Source organism: Geotrypetes seraphini, chromosome 5, assembly GCF_902459505.1.
Source record: "Geotrypetes seraphini chromosome 5, aGeoSer1.1, whole genome shotgun sequence".
NCBI lineage: Eukaryota > Metazoa > Chordata > Amphibia > Gymnophiona > Dermophiidae > Geotrypetes > Geotrypetes seraphini.
Window position 1 is genome coordinate 175,083,105 of NC_047088.1, and position 24,720 is coordinate 175,107,824.

General features: G+C 47.9%; 1 protein-coding gene across 2 annotated transcripts in view; it reads left to right on the forward strand.

Annotated features, from left to right (window-relative positions):
- The first annotated feature begins 3,430 nt into the window (after positions 1 to 3,430).
- PGAP1 (post-GPI attachment to proteins inositol deacylase 1) overlaps positions 3,431 to 24,720 on the forward strand; it is a 215,526-nt gene continuing 194,236 nt past the window's right edge. Inside the window, exons 1-2 of one of the 2 annotated variants that reach the window (XM_033946396.1) lie at positions 3,431 to 3,727; positions 19,984 to 20,137. In XM_033946396.1, coding sequence (XP_033802287.1) covers positions 3,596 to 3,727; positions 19,984 to 20,137 — 286 coding nt within the window. In that variant the 5' untranslated portion in view covers positions 3,431 to 3,595. Of the gene's footprint in view, positions 3,728 to 3,783; positions 3,816 to 19,983; positions 20,138 to 24,720 lie in introns of those variants that run through there. The other variant, XM_033946397.1, reaches the window with a different exon arrangement.

Genomic DNA, 24,720 nt, shown 5'->3' on the forward strand with positions numbered 1-24,720 from the left:
TCCTGGAAGTGAAGGGGATAACAGGGTACAGATAGAGGTTTGGGTATGGATAGAGGATAGGGTATGGACATTTTAGGTTAGGTAGGGAAAACTTTCAGGTCATGGACCTGGAGGGCCGCCGCGGGAGCAGACTGCCGGGCACGATGGACCCCTGGTCTGACCCGGCAGAGGCAATGCTTATGTTCTTATGTTCTTTAGTGGTTAGAGGGGAAATTCAGGGTCAATGGGTATGTGCCATTGAACATTCCTCTCAGGGCTTGCTTAGTGCCAGTTAACCGAGCAAGAGACTCTCTTACCCAGTTATCTGGCTTTGAATATCAGCCCCATTGAGTTCACTGAGTTCTACTCCCTCCCAAAGAGGTACTTGGCCCAGGACCTGTTCATGACAAATGACATCATGGACAGGAATAACTAGGGCTGACGTTAGGGGGGGGGGGGCGACAAGCAGGGCAGTTGCACTGGACCCCACAGCTCCAGGGGGCCCCATGTTCTGGCATCTCCCACCTTTTCCCAAGCATGTCCCAATGTTTCTCTCTCACCCCCCCTTGTCTTCCAGTCTACAAAATCCATTTCCTATGGCAGTGATTCTGAACAGCTGTCCTGAAGATTTATCTCTGCTGCATTCCACTGAAGCAGAAAGAGGAAGTTGCGTCGGGGGTGGGGAAGGGGGACCAGGATACGGCAGAGAGAAATCTTCAAGGCAGCCATTTGTGATTTGGAGGGGGGGGGGGTGGCAGGGGACAACACAACATTTAAACATCTTACTCCTACTAATATTTAAATGAACCTCGGCAGTTGGAACCCAAGCACAGTACCGGGTAGAGCTTTGGATTCTTGCCCAGAAATAGCTAAAAAAAAAAATTTTTTTAATTTAAATTGATTCAGGTTGGGCAGACTGGATGGACCATTCGGGTCTTTATCTGCTGTCATCTACTATGTTACTTCACTTTGGTGAATCGATTCTCAGTCTCCAGCCATACAGAAAATAATAATAATACAGAAACAATCATAACCAAAAGTTACTTATACAAAACATATTCCACCACACATGAGAAATTGCTTATCCTATGATTAGTGGTATAAATATTTTATTCCAGAGAATTATATCTTCCTAGAAATAAGATTACAAAAGGAGATCATAGATAGATTTTTATCTAATTTTTATTATAAAGAGGATGGGATTTGATTTCTCCCTTATATGGTAGTTAGGCCCTGCCCAGTACATCCTTAGATGCATTGTTCGGGGCTCTGTCATTTTGAAAATGACTGCACCCAGAGTCAGGATCCATCATTCCTACCTTGTACAATGCATGGGGATTAGAAGATGGGCTTCTGCTAGACTACATGGCATTTTGTTTACAGGGAAGGGGACTGGAGGATACTGGACCACCAGGGCATTTTTTTTTTTTTAAATATTCGAGAAAGGGGGGGATCAGGTCAGGCAGAGGGTGGGAGGCTGGGGACAGTGCAAGAAGCATTCCAGGGCAGCATGATCATGTTGGAGAGAGAGAAGGGGTGATGCTATACTCTTCTTTTAAGTAACCTTTCTAGGCTGCCCTGAACCTGGTGAAAAGTTTCTTGTGGTAAACGTTTTTAAGCATGGCTATAGGAAGTGTAATGAAAGATTAGGTTCTTACCTGGATAATCCTGTGTTAATATACACACGAGTCTATACATTAGGTGATCAATCCATGCTCATGAACCACTTGTAAAAGTGTGTCAATCGCATCTTTTAGTATTCCTCCTTCACTAGTGGATTATAGCTCTCCAGTTTGTACCAAAGCAATCAAGCTCCACTGTAGCAGGAGAAAACAAAAGGAGGAGCATGAGGAACTTCCTCCCAAATAACATATTTCTGTTCTGCTTGGTAACTCATGGAAAAGAATAATTATTGGAATGAACTTGCAATATAGGTGTATCAATGAATCAACCTGCTGTGTGCAACTAGCATTAACACATAAGAAACTGCAAAGCTCAATAACTCAGTGCTTTGTTAGTAAGATACTGTACGTGTTCATCCAACTGACAGGAGAACTACTCCAGTTCTGGACCATAGAGTTGTCTGAGGCCGAAAGTAGGTAAATTGCACAGGGCGGGCTGTACACATGCCTATGTATATTATCAAAAACAAGATTAACCTTGTTATACTCCGTCTTGAACTGAAAAGGTATGACAGGATATAAATAAAGCTATTACACAGCTAATGCAGGGCCACTTTTTACTACTTACCGTCTCCTAGGCTCTGATGCTCAAAGGTCTGGCACTTAAGTCAACAATGCAGAAACCTAGTTCTCCAATGCTCAAAGGACATGGTAAATGTGTGCTTTGAAACGGAAAGCAAGGGGGAAGAATATGCTTGGTGCGTGCACACAATAGTTTTGCAGTAAGCATAGCTCTTGTGCCTTTAAAATACATGCATTTCAAAAACTGGTTTTACTTGAAAGGTCCCTATTTTAGTATAGGATGGCACTGATGCGTCCTTGCACTTTCAGTTTTGGTCAGAGTTGCACATATTTATTTCTATCAGTGTTTATAGGTTGCACAGACTTTCTTCCACTTCTAAAAGAAGACAAACTTGCAGTTTAAAGTGAATAATTCTGAAAACATATTCTCTTCAAAACCTTCAACACCATACTGAGTGGTAAGTTTCCAGGGTTAAGAGCATCATTTATTTCTACTCTCTTCTTTGAGCATGAGGGAATACTAAATCACTTCATTAACATCTATGTGATGAGTACATTTAAATACAATTTACAGCCAGGTGGGCACTGTCATTTGCTGTGCTAGGGCAGTGTTTCTCAACTCAGTCCTAGAGTACCCCCTTGCCAGTCAGGTTTTCAGGATATCCACAATGAATATGCATGAAAGAAATTTGCATATAATAGAGGCAGGGTATGCAAATCAAGTTTATGCATATTCATTGTGGATATCCTGAAAATCTGACTGGCAAGGGGGTACCCCAGGACACTGTCTAGAGCCCCCAAATGAGGCAATGTACTACTATTGCTTACTTTAATACTAGACCTGCACCTGAATATGCAGGGTCTTCTCCCACTGGTTGCCCCATAACATTTACAGTTACCGTTGCTGTAAGACAATTGTAATTCTTGCAGCAGGAAAAAAAAATCCCCTGCCCTTTCCATTTTGGAAAGTCAAATACTGTAGTTTGTTAAACTTTTACTAGAAATCATGAATTAAAGGACTAGTAGTTACAATACAAAACTTCTTATATAAATCTTTACAATAAAAATGCACAAACATTAAATTTTAAAAATCCAAACACATATAAGAACAAAAAAACGTTTGTAATCGCAATTTGCTCTTCTCTCTTTTGTTACGCATCCTATAGCCGCACGTACGTAACACAAAACCCCCACATCTTTTGTTTAAAGGTCTAGGAAGGCAACCGAACCTGAAGATCGATCCTGGCCATTCAGAAAATGCCATTCGAGGACCAATGGGGAACGTTCAGAAAATAACCAATGGGTGACTAGGTTACAAGCCGCCACCAGGAAGTGCCTGTGCCTGCTGTTGGTGTCGGGTGGAGGAGTTAGAAGTGGAGTGCAGCGCTCCGATTCCCAGCACAGACAAGAGAATGAGACCGGCCAGTGCCGTCTTCTGGGGTGCCTGGCTGTGCTTGGTGCTGTTGGGCGCCTGGGACTTGTTCCTTGGCAACGAGGAGAACCGCTGTGGCATGACCTACATGTTCGAGTACCCCGAATACCTGGTAAGTTGTGCTTGCAGCATGGGTTGGTCGTTGGTGGGTGGGGTTAGTAACAAGGCGCGGGCGAGTCTCCGCCCCTCCCCAGGAACAGGTGAGGGCTCGCGCTGTTCCTGAGTAGTCGGTGGTTTGCTCCTCCCAAAGCAGCACACTCGCACAGCTGGTTCTACCTTGCTAAAATGCGTCCTGAGCAGGACTGGACCTGGCTGTCAGCCTCGGGCTATTTCAGCACCCAAACTAGCTGGTTCTGACAGCGCTGACTGAAGCATAGGGTAAACCAGCCAGTTGCCTAGGACGACAGCTTATCTTGTGGCTTGGCTGCCAAACCTCCCTTTTTAACCAACGCATAGCGCCGGCAGCGGCGATAATTGCTCCGACGTTCAGACAATATGAAGTGTTGGAGCAATTGTCGCCGCTGCCGCTAAAACCTGTGCTATGCGTTAATGGAAAAAAGTAGCTGCAGCCAAGGTAAAATAAGTTTAAAAAAATCAGCACGTTACACTTTGGGCAAAAGTTTTGGAATGTCTCTCATTGGGGATAATCCTTGTAAAGCATTTTTTTCATGTATAATCATACAGCAGCTGTCTAATAATACAATTAATTTAAAAATGTATATACGGGTTTATGGACTTGTATCCTGCTTTATACAAACAGGTTACAACTAGTACATACGAAACAACGTCACAAACAAATCAGACAATCGGAACCCATCGCTTACATCAGAACCAGTGCTTACAATGATCGTAAAAGCTTAATTCCCATACAAAAGAGGAACTTCTTCAATAATTTCTTAAAATGATACAAATGTATTGGATTGTCAGTAGGTCACTTTGTCTTCATTTAATTTCAGCATTGGTTTTCATCATGAGCAGCAATAAATTTCCAAGTTTCAAAAATAAACAATGTTACAAAAAGTTCTAGTCTTAAATGCAATTCAAAACTGACATGATAGGTTTTATAATTTCCTCCTTGGTGCAAGTAATTGAGACCTTATTCCTGATACAGACCATGTTGAAATATGCTGTCAACTTGGGCAACTGTCCAAAGCTCTTTAATGCATGATCGTTTGTGGTAGAGATTGCATTGCATTAGCATGTTATGGAATGTACTGCTCACTCAAAATATTAAGAAAAAATGTTGACAATCTTTCCTTAAAATAATGTAATTCATATAAAACATTTTTATTGCTTTTTAAAATCAAGGTTAAGCAAAAAGAGAACAATTATCCAATTCTTGCAAAGAACTATAAATGCATCAAATAGAGATCTCAAAACATGACACTATACTTTTCATGGAGAGGGTGGTAATGCCTGTAATACCTGGAGGAACTGGGGACAGTAATGGAATAAAAAAAATACATGGGTTAAACACCGAGAATCCCTAAATAGAAAGAGGATGACATTAAAACAAAACTTATTCCTTTTTATATTATTTACACCATCACATATTTTTATCTTCTAAACCAGTGTTCTTCGACCTTTTGACACTTATGGACCAGCACTGGTCCGCAGACGGGCAGTCGAAGATCACTGAGCTAAGTTGTGCCCATCTCCACTCAGTCTCCACCCCAGACCCCGCCCCCACAATAGTACTAATTTTAACACCATTTTTTCCATTCATTTTTCATATATACACACAATATAATTGTATTAACAACGCAGCTGAAGAACACTGTCTTGGGCCCGATGGACATGCCAGCCCTGTGGACTGGCACTGGTCCACAGACCAGCAGTTGAAGAACACTGTTCTAAACCGTTCCATCCCCCTACACTGGCATGTAGTTAGATATACATTCTCACACTTTGTTGGCTACATCATTCTTTTAATACACAATTTTTTAATTTTTTATATTTAACTAGTCTTTAAGCCCGTTACATTAACGGTAGAGAATGACACGGTGACAAAATTCATCACCGTTCCCGTCCCCCCGGATAACCGCGGGAAACCATCTTCATGTCATTCTTTAAGGAGAGAGGAAAGAATCAGAGTATAATTTGGCACAACCACTGACCCACAAGCTTTGCTTTGAAGAATGCTGGTGTAGAAGGACCGAGGTTGAAATAGACATTAGAGAATGACATGGGATTATTTCCTGCGGTTATCCGCGGGGACGGGAACGGTGATGAATTTTGACACCGTGTCATTCTCTGTGCTAGAATAGATGTGTCTGTCTGTCTGTGTTTCTTTATCTCTCTCTCCTTGGCCGCTGTCTGTATCCTTCTGTCTCCCCCTCCCCCCCGAGCAAAGCTGTCTGCCCCCAGCCCCCACCCCCCCCCCAAATGTCTCTTCATGGCCCTCTTCTGTCTGCCCCCCCAGAGCAAAGCTGTCTGTCCCCAGCACACCTCCCCCCAAAGCAGCCCCCTTTCCCTATCTCTCCATAGCCCCTTCTGTCTCCCCTCAGCACACCCCTCCCCCCAAAGCAGCCCCCTATCCCTCTCCGTGTCTCTCCATGGCCCCTTCTGTCTTCCCCCCCAGAGCAAAGCTGTTTGCCCCAAGCACACCCCTCCCCCCAAAGCAGCCCCCTTTCTTTCTCCCGCTGACTCTCTCTTTGGCCCCCTTTCTCTGTCTGTCCCTGTGTCTTTCTTTCTTTCTGTCTCCCTCCCTCCCGCTGTCTGTCTGTCATTTTTCCTCATTTCCCTGTGCAGCAGCATTTCCATCCCACTTCCCTATGCAGCAGCAACAGCATTTCCCTCCTATCCCCCCCTTTCCTGTGTAGAAGCAGTAGCAGCATTTCCCCCCACTCCCCCTTTCCCTTCTCTTACCTTCTCTTCCCTGCTCCGTTCGGCCCCTCACCCTTCTTTTACTGCAGTTGTCGATCCGGCCTGCTCCTGACCCTCCCACCGCCGACAAACCTCGGGGCTCCAGCCGCGTAGGCAGCACTTTAAACACGCTGCTTCGTGGCCTTCTACTGGCGATTTCCTCTGCTGCGTCTGTCTCCGATGATGTCATCAGAGACGCGGCAGAGAAAGGCGCGAAGCAGCGTGTTTATAGTGCTGCCTACGCTGCTGGAGCCGGGAGGTGACGGAGAGGGCAGGGGGTGCTAGCGGCCGGCAGCTGCCGCTCCGCAGGTGGAGAGCAGGGAAGGGCGCGCATGCGCACTTGTCTTGCCTCGCATGAGGCCAGACCGTAAGCCGCACATGCGCACTTCCTATGGGTCGCTACAGCTCACGGAAAACGGACGCACGCATAGGAAGTGTGCATGCGCGGCTTACCGTTTTATTATATTAGATGTTTATTTCTCCCCCTAAATTTATAAGGATTGTCACATCATCTTACACTCTTTCACACAAACTCAACTTCCGATCAACTCCATTTTCTCAGTTATACACTTGCATGTTATGTTTTTGGAGCCTCAGTACAATGTAGATTTGTAAACATTCAACCTCTCCACTGTTGATTGGGCACTCATGCAAGGAATTTATAACATCATCACAAAGTGGCATGTAACCCTGTGCCAAATCACGTGCGCCTTGCTTTTACTATTTTTGTATATATTTTTTGCATTCTTATAGTGCATTTACCGGTCAAAGTGGAAGCATTGTATATTTTAATTGAATTCTGACTTCTTGTAGTTCGGTCACTTGGGGCTCCTTTTACTAAGGTGCGCTAGTGGTTTTAGTGCGCGCTAGACGCTAATGCCTCCATAGAGCTTGCGTTAGTATCTTTCGTTTAGCGCATGGTTTGCGCGCGCTAATCTTTAGCGCACGCTAAAAACGCTAGCGCACCTTAGTAAAAGGAGCCTTTAGTGGTTTTTTGTATGTTGTCACTATATGTAATCACTGACTAATATGTGAGTAATGCTCACTGTACTAGCTTTTATACTTGGCTTATTTTTGTAGCTTAGGGGCTCATATTGAAAGCACTTAAACGCACAAAGTAACATTGAAGCCTATGATACTTTGTGTGTCTAAGTGCTTTGAAAATAAACCCCATAGTGTCTAACTTAGGCCCTCTGGGTTTTTCCAGCTTTTATCTTTGTTTGAGTGGTTCAGCTTAAGGTAATTTGGCATTGCACTGCTTTTCATTTTATTGTATTTATTAATTCATAGGCAGTGAGTTATGTTTGGGTTCAACATGGTGCGGAGGTTGGTAATTGTACAGTTTCTTTTGAATTTAGGTTCCTCTAGATCTCATTTTTGACCGGAGTTGGCTTAGTGGTTTACTATATCTTTAGATGTGGTATGTTTGCTTAGGTTCACTAAAGCATACAATTGCATGTTTTTTCACATTCCTTAATGTTTAATATTATCTATGCTTTAATAAAGCATGCTGTGGAACAATAGCTCCCCTTTATATACAATGGCACCATTATGATATAATCTACTGCTAGAGGCCAACTGTTTCTTTAAAGCACAATTATATCATTTGGAGTTTTTAGAGAAATTTACCGTAAGTTCACTCTATATAGATACATTTTATTCTGAAAATACTTTGCAGTTTTCATATCATCTAAGGACCTGATTTTAACTTTTTCGTTTAGGCGTAGGTCATCATATCCACAAATTCTTTGAAGAGACCAATTGGGTACTGTGACCAGTCAGACACAAGGCCTACCAAGGTCCCAGTTAGGCCAAGGGGAAAAGTAAAAATGAAAACCAGGAAGGGAAATTCCAAGGTCCCTCCGGTTCCTGAGACTGACAATTTCTCCTTTGACCACCAGAGGGAGCCTGAATTGACTGAGGAGGAGTTAGGTGATCTGTACACGAGTCACCACCGGGGGAGCCCAAGAGCCCCCAAGCAGGTCTGCTGACTCAGGTAGATTAGGGCTGCCCCTAGAGTATGTAAGCCAGCAGTTGAAATCAGACAGGCAGGCCGGCTAGGGAGGAGGTTCAAACCTGCCCTCCCTGGGTCAAGCAGGTTCTCTAAGCCTACCCTTATGGAAGTGGAGGAGACTGGGCAAGCTGAGGAGCTGTCTTTGCTAGAAGCAGAAGTTCCAATGGAAATACAAGAGAGCTGTGTGGAAGCAGTTGCAGATTTTCCAGAAGCCATGGAGGTTGGCTTAATTACTATCTGCAAGCAGTGAGTTTTTTTTGGTTCAAGAAACACTTTGTCTTTTGGAACTGTTTGATTTTGAGAGCTGATTGTTTGAGCTCATAATTTTTGTTGTTTGTTATAAGGCTGAGAGTGTCAAATGGGGAGAGGTTTTGCTAACACCCAGGGAGGGAATTTTGAAAGCTATTAGTTGTGCTTTTTTCTTGCAAAACCTGTGACACTCTCCTTTGCCCGGCAGTGATATTTTAGGCTGCCAGAGACTTTAACTTTGAGCACTGTGGTTTGGAAAACAAGTGCCCTGAACTTTATTTTGTTTGTTGAACTACCTGCTTGGGAGCAGGCTGTGCTAGCTCTGAGGAGAGCTGAAACCTCAGATGCAACTGGGACTAAATTAGTACTCAGAGAAAGTTTGGACTGTTTGTTTTTTGGTGCTGTTTCATTTGGACTCTCTGTTGTATTTTGCATTACTGGAATTTTTGCTTTTTGCCATTTTCATCTTTATTTATGAGCCACTGACTTTTATGTAGAATAAGTAAAAGTGAAATATTTTTGATTTAAACTCCATTGGTGTGTTTTGATTTTGTTGCCAATTTGGTAGCAGTGCAATCCTGCAGGGTGACACCAGTCTGGGTCACACGTCCATGCAATTTCAAGGTGTAACCACTAGTAGTGCTGTGGAGTTCCGATACCCGGCAGCAGAGTGGTGACAGTACATAATTGCCATTCCTAGTCTTCATTCTTACCTTTGCCTGTTTTTTACACCACTCAAGTCATTCATTTAAACATGCCTGTCAATGTATATTTGCACCGCTTCACTTGTGATATTATCTCACATTGAGAAACCCACACTGATTCTCGATTATTTTTTTATGTTAAGTCTCATAACCCAGTTTTAAGTCCTTGTCAAGTCAATGTTACCTCGATCATGCTTACTTCGGTCACTTAGCTAAAGATGCCTGAGACCTACACGTGCACTTGTAGTTTTGGCCATTTCACATTTATTGAGAATACACATCTGGTACATTATTACCATTTTCTGATCACGCTTAGCCTCACATCTTCATTAATGATCACCCTCACTTTGATCTTGTTCACTTATAAATTACACAGTGTGCACTGGAGCCTTATGCATTCATACACTAGAATTCGCTTTTACACTACCTCATATTCATTCATAAATTCATATCCATAGGACTCCCTGAAGAGGACTTTAAAGGTCGAAACATAGACTATGTTGGGTCCTTTTCATTGATTTAAAGTTGTGAATGAACTGCACTGTTTCCAAGGTTGTGGATTACCTTTTCGTTTCAATAAAGCTTGAATCAGTAACATCTTTCTTTTGTTTTGGACAGACTCTAGTAAATCATTCCTTAAAATGATCCAGTACTCTATTAAGTATTCTTTGATTCCTTCATCTCCTTTAGTAGGGCTCTGAGATCAATCTCCTTGTGATCTGGCATTTCCACTGCCATTGTAGATCGGGCTTCTTGCTCTTCTTGATGTGTTGCTTTTTTTTTTGGGGGGGGGGGGCATAAAGTTACTTATCGTTTTTGCTTGATTTACCTCTCAGTGGATTCATTGTGCTTCCTCAGCTACTTTTAATAATTGGGGATTTCATAATTTGACACCTCTTGGGTCTGTCTGCATTTTCACCAGATACCCACAAAGTTTATTTGAGGTTGGAGCTGTGGGTCTTTGGGTTGTGTTTGTTCATAAGAACATAAGAGTAAATTATTTCAAAATGACTGGGTGTGCCAAACTCAACACAAATAACCCCTCTCTGCATATAGTGAAAGAGCTTGCTCATTGTTGGGAATCTGATTTATGAAGCTATGTTGCTATGTTATTATGCGGTTGAGAGTCAGGCCTGCTCCAGAGACCTTTGAGTAGAAATGAATGGTCCCGTTTCTTCTGAACAGGGTTTAGTATTCTTCCTTGGGTTGCACTTTTGTGAGAACATAAGAACATAAGCAGTGCCTCCGCCGGGTCAGACCATAGGTCCATCCTGCCCAGCAGTCCGCTCTCGCGGCGGCCCAAACAGGTCACGACCTGTCTGAATAACCAGAAGGGGCCCCCTTGCCACCTTGGTTTCCCATTGAAGTCCTATCTTCCCATCGAAGTCCTAATCCTCCGGTCTTGCACATTCACGACTTGGTTGGGTTTCCATACTTATTACCTGGTTAGTTTTCTATACTTGTATTACATCCCAGCACTTCTCTCAGTATCCCACAATCCCTTTATCCCTCAGGAATCCATCCAATCCCTGTTTGAATCCCTGTACTGTACTCTGCCTGATCACTTCCTCCGGTAGCGCATTCCAAGTGTTCACGACCCTTTGGGTGAAAAAAATCTTCCTTGCATTTGTTTTGAACCTATCTCCCTTCAGTTTCTCCGAATGCCCCCTCGTACCTGTTGTCCCCTTCAGTCTGAAGAATCTGTCCTTATCCACCCTCTCTATGCCCCTCATGATCTTGAAGGTCTCTATCATATCTCCCCTGAGCCTCCTCTTTTCCAGAGAGAAGAGCCCCAGCCTATCCAACCTCTCGGCGTATGGGCAGTGTTCCAGCCCTTTTATCAGTTTCGTTGCTCTCCTTTGGACTCTCTCAAGTACCGCCATGTCCTTCTTGAGGTGTGGCGATCAATACTGAACGCAGTATTCCAGATGTGGACGCACCATCGCTCGATACAATGGCATGATGACTTCCCGCGTCCTGGTTGTTATGCCCCTCTTTATGATGCCCAGCATCCTATTGGCTTTTTTCGAGGCTGCTGCGCACTGTGCAGATGGCTTCAGTGATGCATCCACCAGCACACACAAGTCTCTCTCAAGTCTGCTGTCTCCCAACAATGCCCCCCCCCCCAATTTGTAGTTGAACAACGGGTTCTTTTTCCCTATATGCATGACCTTGCATTTTTCCACGTTAAAGCGCATTTGCCATTTGTTTGCCCAGTCTTCCAGCTTGTCCAGGTCCCTTTGCAGGTCCTCACACTCCTCCCTGGACCTAACTCTACCGCACAGTTTGGTATCGTCTGCAAATTTTATAACCTCGCACTTTGCCTCCTTTTCCAGGTCATTGATAAATATGTTGAAGAGTAACGGCCCCAGCACCGATCCCTGTGGCACACCGCTCGTGACTCCCCGCCAGTCAGAATATTGGCCCTTCACTCCGACCCTCTGCAGTCTACCCGACAACCAGTGCTTGATCCATCTGTGCACATCCCCTCCCACCCCATGGTTCCACAGCTTCCTAAGCAGCCTTTCATGTGGCACCTTGTCGAAAGCCTTTTGAAAATCGAGGTAAATGATGTCTATGGGTTCCCCATTGTCCACCCGACTGCTTATTCCCTCAAAGAAGTACAGAAGGTTCGTTAAGCATGACCTTCCCTTACAGAATCCGTGCTGGCTTGTTCTCAGTAGGCCATTTCTCTCGATGTGCTCGCAAATGCCGTCTTTGATCATAGCTTCCACCATCTTCCCTATAATTGAAGTCAGGCTCACCGGCCTGTAGTTATCGGGGTCACCCCTCGATCCCTTCTTGAAGATAGGTGTGACATTCGCCAATTTCCAGTCCTCTGGTACCTCTCCAGTTTTCAAGGATAGGTTGCAAACATGCTGGATTGTGCCCGCTATTTCTTCTCTTAGTTCCTTTAGAACCCTTGGGTGGATCCCGTCTGGGCCCGGTGATTTGCCGCATTTTAACCTGTCTATCTGTTTGAGGACATCCTCCTTACTTACCTCTATGTGCTCCAATTTTTCGGCCTGTTCCCCACTCATGAGCTCCTCTGAGTCCGGTATATTAGATGTGTCTTCTCTCGTGAAAACCGACGAGAAGAACGTGTTCAACCTCTCAGCTACCTCTTTATCCTCTTTAATCACTCCCTTCCTATCCCCATCGTCCAACGGCCCCACCTCCTCTCTCGCTGGTCGCTTCCCCTTTACGTAACTGAAGAATGCCTTGAAGTTTTTCGCCTCCCTGGCCAGCCCCTCTTCGTATTTCCCTTTTGCTTTTCTAACCTCTCGGTGGCATTCCTTTTGGCATTTCCTGTGCGCCTGGTGATTTTCTTCCGTTGGGTCCTTTTTCCATCTCTGGAAGGATACTTTTTTGTCATTTATTGCCCTCTTTACTTCAGTTGACATCCAAGCCGGGTCCTTTGACCGCTTGTTCTTGCAGCCTTTCCTGAAACTGGGGACGTACATTCTTTGTGCTTTCTGCAGGGTGTCCCTGAATAGGGTCCAGGCGCTTCCTACAGTCTCCATCATAAAGATGTTTCTGAGCTTCCTCCCCACCATTTCCCTCATAGCAACATAGTTTCCTTTCCTGAAGTTGAGCGCAGTTGTTGCGGTCCTCCTTACTATGGGAGTCCCTCTTTCTAATTTGAATCTGATCGCGTTGTGGTCACTGTTGCCTAGTGGTCCTCCCACTTCTACCCCTCTTGCAGGCCCCCCTAATCCGTTTAGGATGAGGTCAAGAGTAGCACCCCCTCGCGTCGGTTCCCTGACTAGTTGCTCCATGAAGCAGTCCCTCACGGCTTCTACAAATCCTGTTTCCCTAGTGCAGTTGGAGTGACCCGTACTACAGTCTATCCCCGGGTAGTTGAAGTCCCCCATCACTGTTACACTTCCAGTCCTGCATTCCTGTCTCAGTTCAGCTTCCAAGTTGTGTCCGATTCCTTCTGGCGTACCAGGTGGGCGATAGTACAGCCCCAGTTTTATGCCTGCACCCTTGTTTCCTGGCAATTTGACCCATAGCGATTCCAGCCCCTCTGCCTTCGTTGCCATATCCATCCCGACCGAGTAGATAGAGTCCTTTATATATAGTGCTATGCCTCCTCCCTTCTTGTGGGTCCTGTCCCTCCTGTAGAGCTTGTACCCCGGCAGCGCCACATCCCATTGATTTTCCTCTGTCCACCAGGTTTCTGTAATTCCAATGATATCCAGGTCCTCCCCCTTGGCCACGACTTCTAGTTCACCCATCTTGGCCGTGAGGCTTCTTGCATTTGCGTATAAGCACCGCAGGTCCCGTCGTTTTTCCTCCACCTCTGCATTTACCTGGGCCGCCTCCGCCTCTAGGTCGGCATTCCATTTGTTTCATTTGGTTGCCTAGAATATACATTTTGCTACTTCCTGGTGTGATTGCTTCTTTCCTGTTTTAATTGGCGTTCTTTTCCTTTCTATTTTAATGATTTATTATTGCTCTGTGTGCATTGAGAACAATTGCATGCAAATATCCACAATGACACATGAGATATCTTGACAACCAGACTGCCTTGGGATCCCCATGAAGTGGGTTAAGAAATCCTACTCCAGATTCTCTTTCTCTCATGCTCTTTTTCTCTCCTCCTCAGCCCATCTGGTCTCCGCAACCAACATTTCCCTTAAAACTTTCTTCTTCAATACACACCCTCCCCTCCCCTATTCTAATCAGTCTCAACTCCCATCCTCCCATTCAACCACCATTATTCTGTCCTCAATCCCTCCTGGGTGGTTAATGCCGCTTAACCTTTCCTGTGGTAAAAGCAGTTAATGTAGCTGGTTTTAAGAAAGATTTGGACAATTTCCTGGAGGAAAAGTCCATGCTATTGAGATAGATATGGGGGAGGCTACTGGTTGCTCCCTGGATTGGTAGCATAGAATGTTGCTACTATTTTGGTTTTTGCCAGGTATTAGTGATCTGGATTGGCCACCGTGAGGACATATTGGACTAGATGGACCATTGGTCTGACCCAGTAAAGCACTGCCTCTGGGCACACAGCTGTTCGGTTTTCTTTCTGCAACATGTCACTCTTGGTAAACCAACCCAAATAATGTCCAAACTTCTTCACTGTTTTTACAGTCATACAAAAATAGTTTGAAGAAAAATAGAGCAGCTGTTCCAGAGAGAGCATCAGTAGCAAGGAAGGTGCGGGAGGGGGGCGTAAGTGTGTAATGAAAGAAGAGAAGGAAAAGAATTAAGAATCAGTTGGGGTCGCCACTGATCCTTGGGCCTTGCAGTGAAGAACACTAGTTTAAGGATTGCCTGTATAGATGACTTTTGCCTACACTCTTCTCAATGACCCTGATCAACTACATTTGTTTACAATGCCCTAAACATGCTGTGATGATACTGTCCAGTCAGCCCTGCAGTTTCTTGTTAGGATACATCATAAGAGTTTAGTTTGCCCCAGGATTCAGGAAACCACTGGGGTCATGTTCTGAGGCCTGTACCTAATTTTATTTTTGGGGTGTAAAGTGATGCATAATCTTTCCAGACCTGGGATTTCTGGGGAACACAGTGCTCTCCCTTCACTCTTATTTTTCTTGTTGATTGTAGTTCTTGTCTTTCTTTGTTCCTTCTGTAATTGTTATGGTAAACCACTTTGCTATCTCCTTATCTAAAGCTGAAATGCAGTATATTAAGACTTCAATAAACTAAACAATAAACAAAATACTGTATTGACTATACGTGTGTGGGGCCTCTGAAGTAAATTAAAATAAAACACTGTAATGAAAAAAGCTCTCCTTTCTATGCAAGTCCTGAACCCCTCTCTGTTTTTAAAAGGCAATGAGAAGAATCATTGCATGTGTGCCCAATTTGCATGCACAATTTACAGGCAACATAGAATATGACGGCAGAAAAGGGCCGACGGCTCAACAAGTCTGCCCAATCATGATCCCTTCCACCCTAGAGAAATTATCCTCTATCATACCTCTGTAGCGACCCCACATGTTTGTCCCATCATCTCTTGAAGTTGAGCGTGCTACTAGCCTCAACTACCTGATGCGGAAGACAATTCCATCTATCAATCATCCTCTCGGTAAAGAAGTATTTCCTGGTGTCCCCATGAAATCTTCCTCCCCTAAGTTTTAGCGGATGTCCTCTTGTCACCGTGGGACCCGTAAGAGTAAAGATTTCCTCCTCCTCCTCCTCGATGCGGCCCGTTATGTACTTGAAAGTTTCTATCATGTCCCCCCTTTCTCTGTGCTCCTTGAGCGAGTATAAGTGCAGACTGCTCAGGCGATCTTCATATGAAAGATCTTTAAGTCCTGAGACCATCCTTGTGGCCATTCTCTGAACTGACTCAATTCTCTTCACATCCTTTTGGTAATGTGGCCTCCAAAACTGGACGCAGTACTCCAGGTGCGGTCTCGCCATGTATCTGTATAATGGCATTATAACTTCGGGCTTTCAGCTGATAAAGCTTCTAATGCAGCCAAGCATTTGTCTAGCCTTTGCTGAGGCTTTCTCCACCTAATTTGCAGCCTTCATGTCTACACGGATGATTACTCCCAAGTCCCTTTCTATTTCAGTTTTTGTTAAGTTCTCTCCATTTAGGGAGTATGTATTGCAAGGATTCCCGCTGCCAAGATGCATCACCTTACATTTTTTGGCATTAAAGTTTAGTTGCCAAGTACTGGACCATTGTTCTAGCAAAAGTAGGTCTTGTTCCATAGTGTTTTGCGCAGTTGCGCTGTTAGGTTCTGTTGCCCTGCCCACAACGTTGCACATTTTAGCATCGTCGGCAAATAACGCAATTTTGCCTCGAAGTCCTTGAGTCAGATACCTTACAAAGATATTAAATAGCATTGGGCCCAAGACCGAGCCTTGCGGCACTCCACTGGTCACTTTTGACGTTGTTGAGAGAGACCTTTGAGGTCTGCCGCTAAGCCATTCTTCTACCCATGCAGTCAGCATTCCTCCTAGTCCCATCACGTTCATCTTGTTCAATAACCTGCGGTGTGGAACACTATCAAAAGCTTTACTAAAGTCCAAGTACACGATGTCAAGGGCCTCCCCGTCCAACTTTTTTGTTACCCAGTCAAAGAAGCTTATCAGGTTGGATTGACAAGACCTTCCCTTCGTAAAACCATGTTGGTGGGTGTCCCTTAATTTTTCCTCATCCAGAAACGTGTCTAATCTGTTTTTGATCATTGTCTCCATTAGTTTACACACTATTGAAGTGAGGCTTACCAGTCTGTAGCTGAGGTCCAGATCCCGGTGCTTCACAAGTGAATACTGAACAGAAGTACCGTATTTTCACGTAGATAACGCACACCCGTGTAAAACGCGCACACGGGTATAGCGCGCGAAAAACACAAATCTATGTACAGAAATTTTTATATACCGCGCACACCCGTATACCGCGCATGCTGCCCGACTCTCCCGTCGCCGCCCGACTCTCCTTTCGCCCGCCCTGGCTCTCCTCTGGCCACCCCAACTCTCCTTTCGCCCGCCCCGACTCTCCTCTCCCCCTTGAAGTTCTGTCCCCACCCTGAAAGCCTGATGCCCCCCAGATGTCCGATTCACCCCCCCCCCGCAGGACCGCTCGCACCCCCACCGCGAAGGACCGCTCGCACGCACCCGCACCCCGAAGGACCGCTCGCACGCACTCCCACCCGCACCCCCACCCTGAAGGACCGCTCGCACCCCCACAGGCTCCCGATCCCCCCCCCCCCATCATGTAGAAGCTACTACCGGTGTCCTGCTGCTTCCTCTTGGCGGTCCCGACTCCCCGACACGATCAGGGCAAGAGGGAGCTCAAGCCCTCTTGCCCCAGCCAACCGCGGCACCCCCGACACGATCGGGGTAAGAGGGAGCTCAAGCCCTCTTGCCCTATCCAACAGCGGCATCCCCGACACGATCGGGGCAAGAGGGAGCTCAAGCCCTCTTGCCCCAGCCAACTGCGGCACACCCGACACGATCGGGGCAAGAGGGAGCTCAAGCCCTCTTGCCCCAGCCAACCGCGGCACCCCCCGACACGATCAGGGCAAGAGGGAGCTCAAGCCCTCTTACCCCCCACCGACTCCCCGACACGATCGGGGCAAAAGGGAGCCCAAGCCCTCTTGCCCCGCCGACTCCCCAACTCCCCGACAATATCGGGCCAGGAGGGAGCCCAAGTCCTCCTGGCCCTGGCGACCCCCCCCCGCTAGTTGTTCGGGCCAGGAGGGAGCCCAAACCCTCCTGGCCACGTGACCCCCTACCCCCACCCCGCACTACATTACGGGCAGGAGGGATCCCAGGCCCTCCTGCCCTCAACGCAAACCCTCCTCAACGACCGCCCCCCCAAGAACCTCCGACCGTCCCCCCCAGCCGACCCGCGACCCCCCTGGCCGACCCCCACGACACCCCCACCCCCCTTCCCCGTACCTTTGTGTAGTTGGCCGGACAGACGGGAGCCAAACCCGCCTGTCCGGCAGGCAGCCAACGACGGAATGAGGCCGGATTGGCCCATCCGTCCCAAAGCTCCGCCTACTGGTGGGGCCTAAGGCACCTGGGCCAATCAGAATAGGCCCGGGAGCCTTAGGTCCCTCCTGGGGGCGGGGCCTTGGGCACATGGTCGGGTTGCGCTCCCTCTTGCCCCGATCGTGTCGGGTGTGCCGCGGTTGGCTGGGGCAAGAGGGCTTGAGCTCCCTCTTGCCCCGATCGTGTCGGGTGTCGGGACCGCCAAGAGGAAGCAGCAGGACACCGGTAGGAGCTTCTACATGATGGGGGGGGGGGTCGGGAGGCTGTGGGGGGGCGGGTGGGAGTGCGTGCGAGCGGTCCTTCGGGGTGGGGGTGCGTGCGAGCGGTCCTTCGGGGTGGGGTGCGAGCGGTCCTGCGGGGGTTGAATCGGACGTCGGGGGGGAACTATGTAAAAAAAATTTTGTACAACGCGCTCACACGTATAACGTGCGAGGGTATGCGCGGTACGTAAAAACCACGTATAACGCGCGTGTTATATGCGAGAAAATACGGTAGTTATTTAGCAGTTATGCTTTGTCTGCATCCGAGTCTGCGAAGTTACCGTCGGGGGTTTTTTATGTGCCTGATGCCGCTTGTATTCTTCTTCCTGTCGCTGACGTACTTGAAAAAGGATTTATCCCCCTTTTAACCTGCCTAGCTATATTTTCTTCCATCCGGAGCTTGACCTCCCTGACTGAAGTTTTAACTTTCCTAGATTTCATCATATAGGTTTCTTTTGCTTCCGGTAGTTGTGACTGTTTGTAGGTCAAAAAAGCTTTTTTCTTTTGTCTGTTTGCTGGTTGTGTGTCTGCTGGGTGCTTACTGCTTCTAACTAAGCTCTCGGCTGGGTAATTTCTTTTGCTAAGCTGACTTCCTGTTTGCTGTCCTCCTATTTGTTGTGAATCTGCTGATGCTGCTGTGTTTTGGTGAGTGCTAGTTCTAGGTGTGTGGTGTGCAAGAGGTGATCCCTGCTGTGTGGCTAGGTAAAAACAGAGCTTATAACTTACATTTTGGGTCTCTCTTTTGGGTGGCCTAGCTTCCCGGCTCCTTCGCTAAGGCAAGCGCCTTTGCCGCGCGCCGAATGGCTGCGTGCCGTTGGCTCCCCCCTTTTAAGGGGGGAGTCCGGGCTAGGCTGGTGCTGATGCGGTGAGGGTGGGCGGAGCTTCCTCTCGCCACTGCCCCTTTTCACTGCTCCCTTACTGGCTCTCCTCTCCCTCTTTGCCTCCTCTCTGCTCTGCAATCTCCTATCTGCTCTCCAGGCTCTTCTGAGCACCTCTTCTGCCTCCGATTGAGCTGAATAACGAGCCAATTAGTGCCAATAATTGTGGACTAACAATCAATTATTGGTTCTGATTGGCAACAATTTGTATTTGCGTCCATATCTTGCTATGCTATGCTATAAAGATGCATGTGCAGATCTTTTAGCATGCCACTTAAAAGGGGGTACAGCCATGGGAGGGGCATGAATAGGGCACGGGTATTCAGTAAAGATGCATACTACTACTACTACTACTATCCATTCAGTTGTGTCCAATCCTTGGATACTCTGTAGGCCAGTCTTCGCCATGCTTCTCTAATTTCCACAGCTTCTTTCAATTGCATGATGTTCATTCCCATGTCATTCTTGATGGTATCTGGCCAACAGGCCTTTGGTCTCCCCTGCTTCCTTTTACCACTGACCATTCCAAGTAGTACCTCCTTTTCTCTGCACTATTGTGTAAGTGGCATCCACCTTGGAGCACTGGTTATAGCAGGGGTAGGGAACTCCGATCCTCGAGAGCCGTATTCCAGTCGAGTTTTCAGGATTTCCCCAATGAATATGCATGAAAGCAGTGTATGCAAATAGATCTCGTGCATATTCATTGGGGAAATCCTGAAAACCCGACTGGAATATGGCTCTCGAGGACCAGAGTTCTCTACCCTTGGTTTATAAAATAGTTGTTGTCCTTTCTGGTTCTATATCCACGTTGCTTCCATCAACTACTGTTCGGAAATTCCTGCCGTAGCCTGGACAAAATCAAAGGCAGGCTTCTAAAGGTTGTTCTTGATTCTCTTTGTTTCTTTTTGTAGAAGATTAAGCTCCCTAAGAAAATTTCCAGACGTTATCCAAGCTATGAGGTGTACCTCTATGGAGAAGGTGTTTATGCTAAAGAAAATGCAAAGTTGGAATTGACTGGGATTCCTATCCTCTTTCTACCTGGTAATGCTGGAAGTTATAAACAAGGTAAATAGAGCAATTAAAATCACTTTAGTGTATGTGTGAAAATAACACTTAGGCTTAATTCTAACTTTTGCATTCAGAAACTATGGTCAAAAGTTTTCATATGATTTTATGTTTAAAAATGCATTGTTTATAATTAAAAACATAACTAGTGCAAAAATTGAAGCAGTGGTGATTTAGGGATGTGCGTCCTTCTGAAACAACATGAAAAATGTCAAAAATTTCCCATGTTTTATGTCATTTTATGCTCAAAATGATAGGAAACCCCCCCTCCTGAAATTTAAGTTTTCCTCTGCTGTAATTAGTGCATACTCTCTGGAAAGAGTGCATATTGTTTCCAATATTGTCCCTGACATGAAATAAAACCAGAAGCAGCAATAAAAAAAAGTTAAAACAAATTTCTGAAAAGACACAAGAAACTAAAATAGACAAAATTTTTGTCTGCACATCTCTGGTGGTAACAGCAGAAATTTCATTTTTGATAAAAGTTGGCAGTTAAACACAAATATAACTATTATCTTAAAGAGACCTTTAGATGTATGATAATTAACACAGGTTAACACATCATTTTCATCAGAGTTAATGTTGGGTGGGTTTTGTAGTATTTTTCATGCTGATTTCAAATCTGTGTTTAGTTTTTCACTAGCACGTCACATTTTTGTAATGAAGCTCATTATATATAATTATAAACATTAATTGGGCGATATATCATGTGTTTATAGGATAAACACATAAAGAGGGTTAACAACAGTTGTCTTTGTTTTTTTATGCTACAGACGGTTCGAGGCAGGGGGATCGCAGGGGGGGTGCCTGATCGCGGGGGGGGGGGCCTTCGAGGGAAGCAATGCTGGTTCTCGGGGGGGGGGGGGGGGGGGAACGCATCAAAGCGAGTTTCTATTATTTCCTATGGGGAAACTCGCTTTGATAAACGAGCATTTTGGATTACGAGCATGCTCCTGGAACGGATTATGCTCGTAATCCAAGGTACCACTGTACTATTATCCCAGGACAAGCAGGCAGCATATTCTAACATGTGGGTGACGTCATCTGCGGAGCCCCGACGCGGACAGCTTTTTCAAGCAAACTTGATTGAAGATTCAAGTTTGCTGTGCTGCACCACGCATGTGTGCCTTCTTGCTCCACTAGAGGGCGCATCCCCTCCTCGTGGTCTCCAGTTCTTTCGTTTCCGCGGATCCAGAAAGTCCTGTTTTTGGTCTCTGCCCGAAAGTGCCTTCTAGCACCGTGGCTTTATTGTTTTTTATCAGTGAGTCGCTGTGTGCGTTTTGTTCGATTATTTTCTTGTTCCTGTGCGAAGTTTGCAGTTTTTTGATGCCCGGGGGCTCCCGAGTTGTTGTGGCTGCGTGGCCTCGTCGGCTGCGGCCTGTTTTTCCTTCTTATGTCCAGGCCCTTGTCCGGGTTTAAAAAGTGCACCCGGTGTGATCAGCTACTGTCGATCACCAACCCCCATCGGTGGTGCATCCTGTGTCTGAGGGCTGATCATCCGACGGAGTCCTGCCCCCGGTGTGCTACATTCCAGCATCGTGCTATTCGCCGCCGTCGGGCCCGAATGGCGGACCTCTTCGTGGTAGACCAGCCCTCGGTCTCGGCTTCGGCCCCGGCCTTGACCTCGGCGACCTCGGCCCCGCCTTGGATGGCCTCGACCCCACCTCGGATGGCCTCGACCCCAGCCTCGGCTCCGGGTAAGTCCCCTCTTCCTCCAGCAGGTTCCACACCAGCAAAGAAGCCATCCTCGGGGACGCAGGCCGGGCAGGGAGGGAGCTCCTTGCCTATAGCCCTGGCAAAGCCCTCTAAGTCTGCAGGGCGTGCCTCCACCACGCGGGAATACTCCGTGTTGAGGTCGCCCTTGGTGGAGTGCACTACGGCCTCGGACATGCCCTCGATGCTTTCCGTGCCTGTTTTTCAGGACATGCTCCTGGCGATGATCTCTTCGGAGCTGTCCGCAGTGCTGGCCCATCTCCATCCGGTCCTGACCTCGCGTGTGCTGGACCAGCCTGAGCCTCGCGTCGAGGTGCCTGGGGGCAAGGTGTGCCGATCCAGGCGTCTCTCGTCCTCCTCGGAGTCCTCGCATCAGGGCATTCTTCGCCCACGGGGCGCCAGGGGGAGCGAAGCGCCGGTCGAAGCTCGCAGCGACCTCGGTTCGGAGGTTGGCCAAGCGCGCCCGGGATTCCCCTCCGAGGTGCGGCCGTTCTCCCACAGCTTGCGCCATGGGACCGCTGCGGGTTTCCGAGTTGTCTCTCACCAACCCGCTGTTGTTACGGACTCCCCCTCGGTCTGGGGCTCCAGGCTTTCGCCGAGGGAGTCCGGGGACAGGTCCCCGACCCGTCATCGGTTGGTGCCTCGTACCCCGGGGTCGTCCCAGAGGGGCTTCTCGAAGCGACGGAGGTCCTCGACCCTGGTGCGCTCTTTGAGTGCCTCCTGGGGCTCGGAGCGTGGGGCGAAGAGGGAGCCTCGATATTCTCGGGAGGCTTCTCCCTCTTTTTCGGTGGCGGGGCGGTCCCATTCGGCGACACCCCCCGAGGGCAGGGGAGCGGCTCGTCCATCCTTCATGAGATTCGTGCAGGACATGGGGCGGGCACTTCACCTGGACCTCCAGTGTGATTCCCGGTACACCAAAGAATATCTGGAGGAATTGGATATGCCGTCTCTGCCTCGTGAGTTGCTCAGGCTTCCGCTGAACCCAGTGCTCCGGCAGGCTTTCATTCGCAACCTTGAGACCCCGTATGCGGTTACTGCGGTTCCTTCGAAAATGGAGCCCAAGTACTGGACGGTCCCCTGCCCAGGGTTCGAGCGCGCTCAACTTTCTCATCAGTCTTTACTCGTTGAGTCTTCGCTCAAAAAATCTCACCTGTCCCGGGTCTCGGCGGCAGTTCCGCCGGGTAGGGAGGGTAGGACTCTCGACAAATTTGGACGCCGGCTGTATCAAAATTCCATGATGGCCTCTAGGGTGTTGAACTATTTGTTCACTTTTACCTCCTACCTTAAACATCTGGTGCGGTCGTTGCCCGCATTCCAGGCGGATTTGCCTTCCTCTCGCCAGGTCGCGTTTGGGCAGCTGATTGAGGATCTGTCCCAACTGCGTCTCCACCTGTTCCACGCTTTCGAACTTTCATCCCACGTCTCCGCTTTTGCGGTGGCCATGCACCGGCTGGTGTGGTTGCGGCTAGTTAACATGGATCCTAATCTCCAAGATCGCCTGGCCAACCTGCCCTGTGTGGGGAACGAACTGTTTGACGACTCCATAGAGGCTGCTACTAAGCGCCTTTTGGAGCATGAACGATCTTTTGCTTCCCTGGTAAGACCGAAGGCGAAGCCGACTCCATCGAGGCCATATCGGGCTCCTCCCAGGCGGTACCTGCAGAAGATGACCTGGCATTCTCGCGGCCACCACCGAGACATCAGCAGGCGCACCCTCGGGCTTTGCCCAAATCTCAGCCGCCTGCCGCGGCCAAGCCTTCCCCGTCTTTTTGACGGTTCGGGCGGATGGGGGCGGGCCCCCTCCACGCTGGTGTCAAGCCTCCTTCCCATCGGGGGCCGCCTCAGCTCGTTCTACCCTCGTTGGGCGATTATCACATCGGACTCATGGGTCCTCGGCGTGATTGCCTCCGGATACTCTCTGAACTTCCGGGAGGTCCCTCCCGACAGCCCATCGAGCGCGTGTCCTTCCAATCGGGCGCAGTTATCCCTCCTTCTTTCGGAGGCTCGGGCTCTTCTTTGCCTGCGGGCGGTGGAGGTAGTCCCACCTTGTCAGCAGGGGCAGGGGTTTTACTCCCGCTACTTCTTGGTTCCGAAGAAGACCAGGGACCTGCGCCCGATTCTGGATTTGAGACGCCTCAACAAGTTCCTTGTGCGGGAGAAGTTCTGGATGCTTTCCCTTCCGGTTCTTTATCCCTTGCTGGACGAGGGGGACTGGCTCTGCTCCCTAGATTTGAAGGAGGCCTACACATATGTTCCGGTGCACCCTGCTTATCGCCGGTTCCTTCGGTTTCAGGTGGGGGACCTGCATCTGCAGTACAGGGTCCTTCCGTTTGGTCTGGCTTTGTCCCTGAGGGTGTTCACAAAGTGCCTTGTGGTGGTGGCGGCGGCCCTGCGGTCGCGGCGCCTGCAGGTGTTCCCCTACCTGGACGACTGGTTGATCAAAGTACCATCGAAAGAAGGGGTTATCTCAGCGACCCGACAGACTATTATATTTCTTCAGAGTCTGGGGTTCGAAGTAAACTTCCCCAAATCCCAGTTGTGCCCCTTGCAATCTCTACAATTCATCGGGGCCGTGCTGGACACGGTTCGTCTTCGGTCGTTCCTTCCTCCTCCTCGGCTGGGGGCGCTTGTCCATATGAGCAGGCAGGTGTCTCTACTGTTCTCGGTCTCGGCAAAGCGCATGATGATTCTCTTGGGCCACATGGCCTCCACCGTCCATGTCACACTGTTTGCCCGGTTGCACCTGTGGATTCCTCAGTGGACGTTGGCCTCTCAGTGGCGTCAGGACCGGGACCCGGTCTTCAGCCCCATTGTGGTGACTCCCTCTTTGAGACGCTTGCTCTGTTGATGGACCAACTCTTCCAATCTTT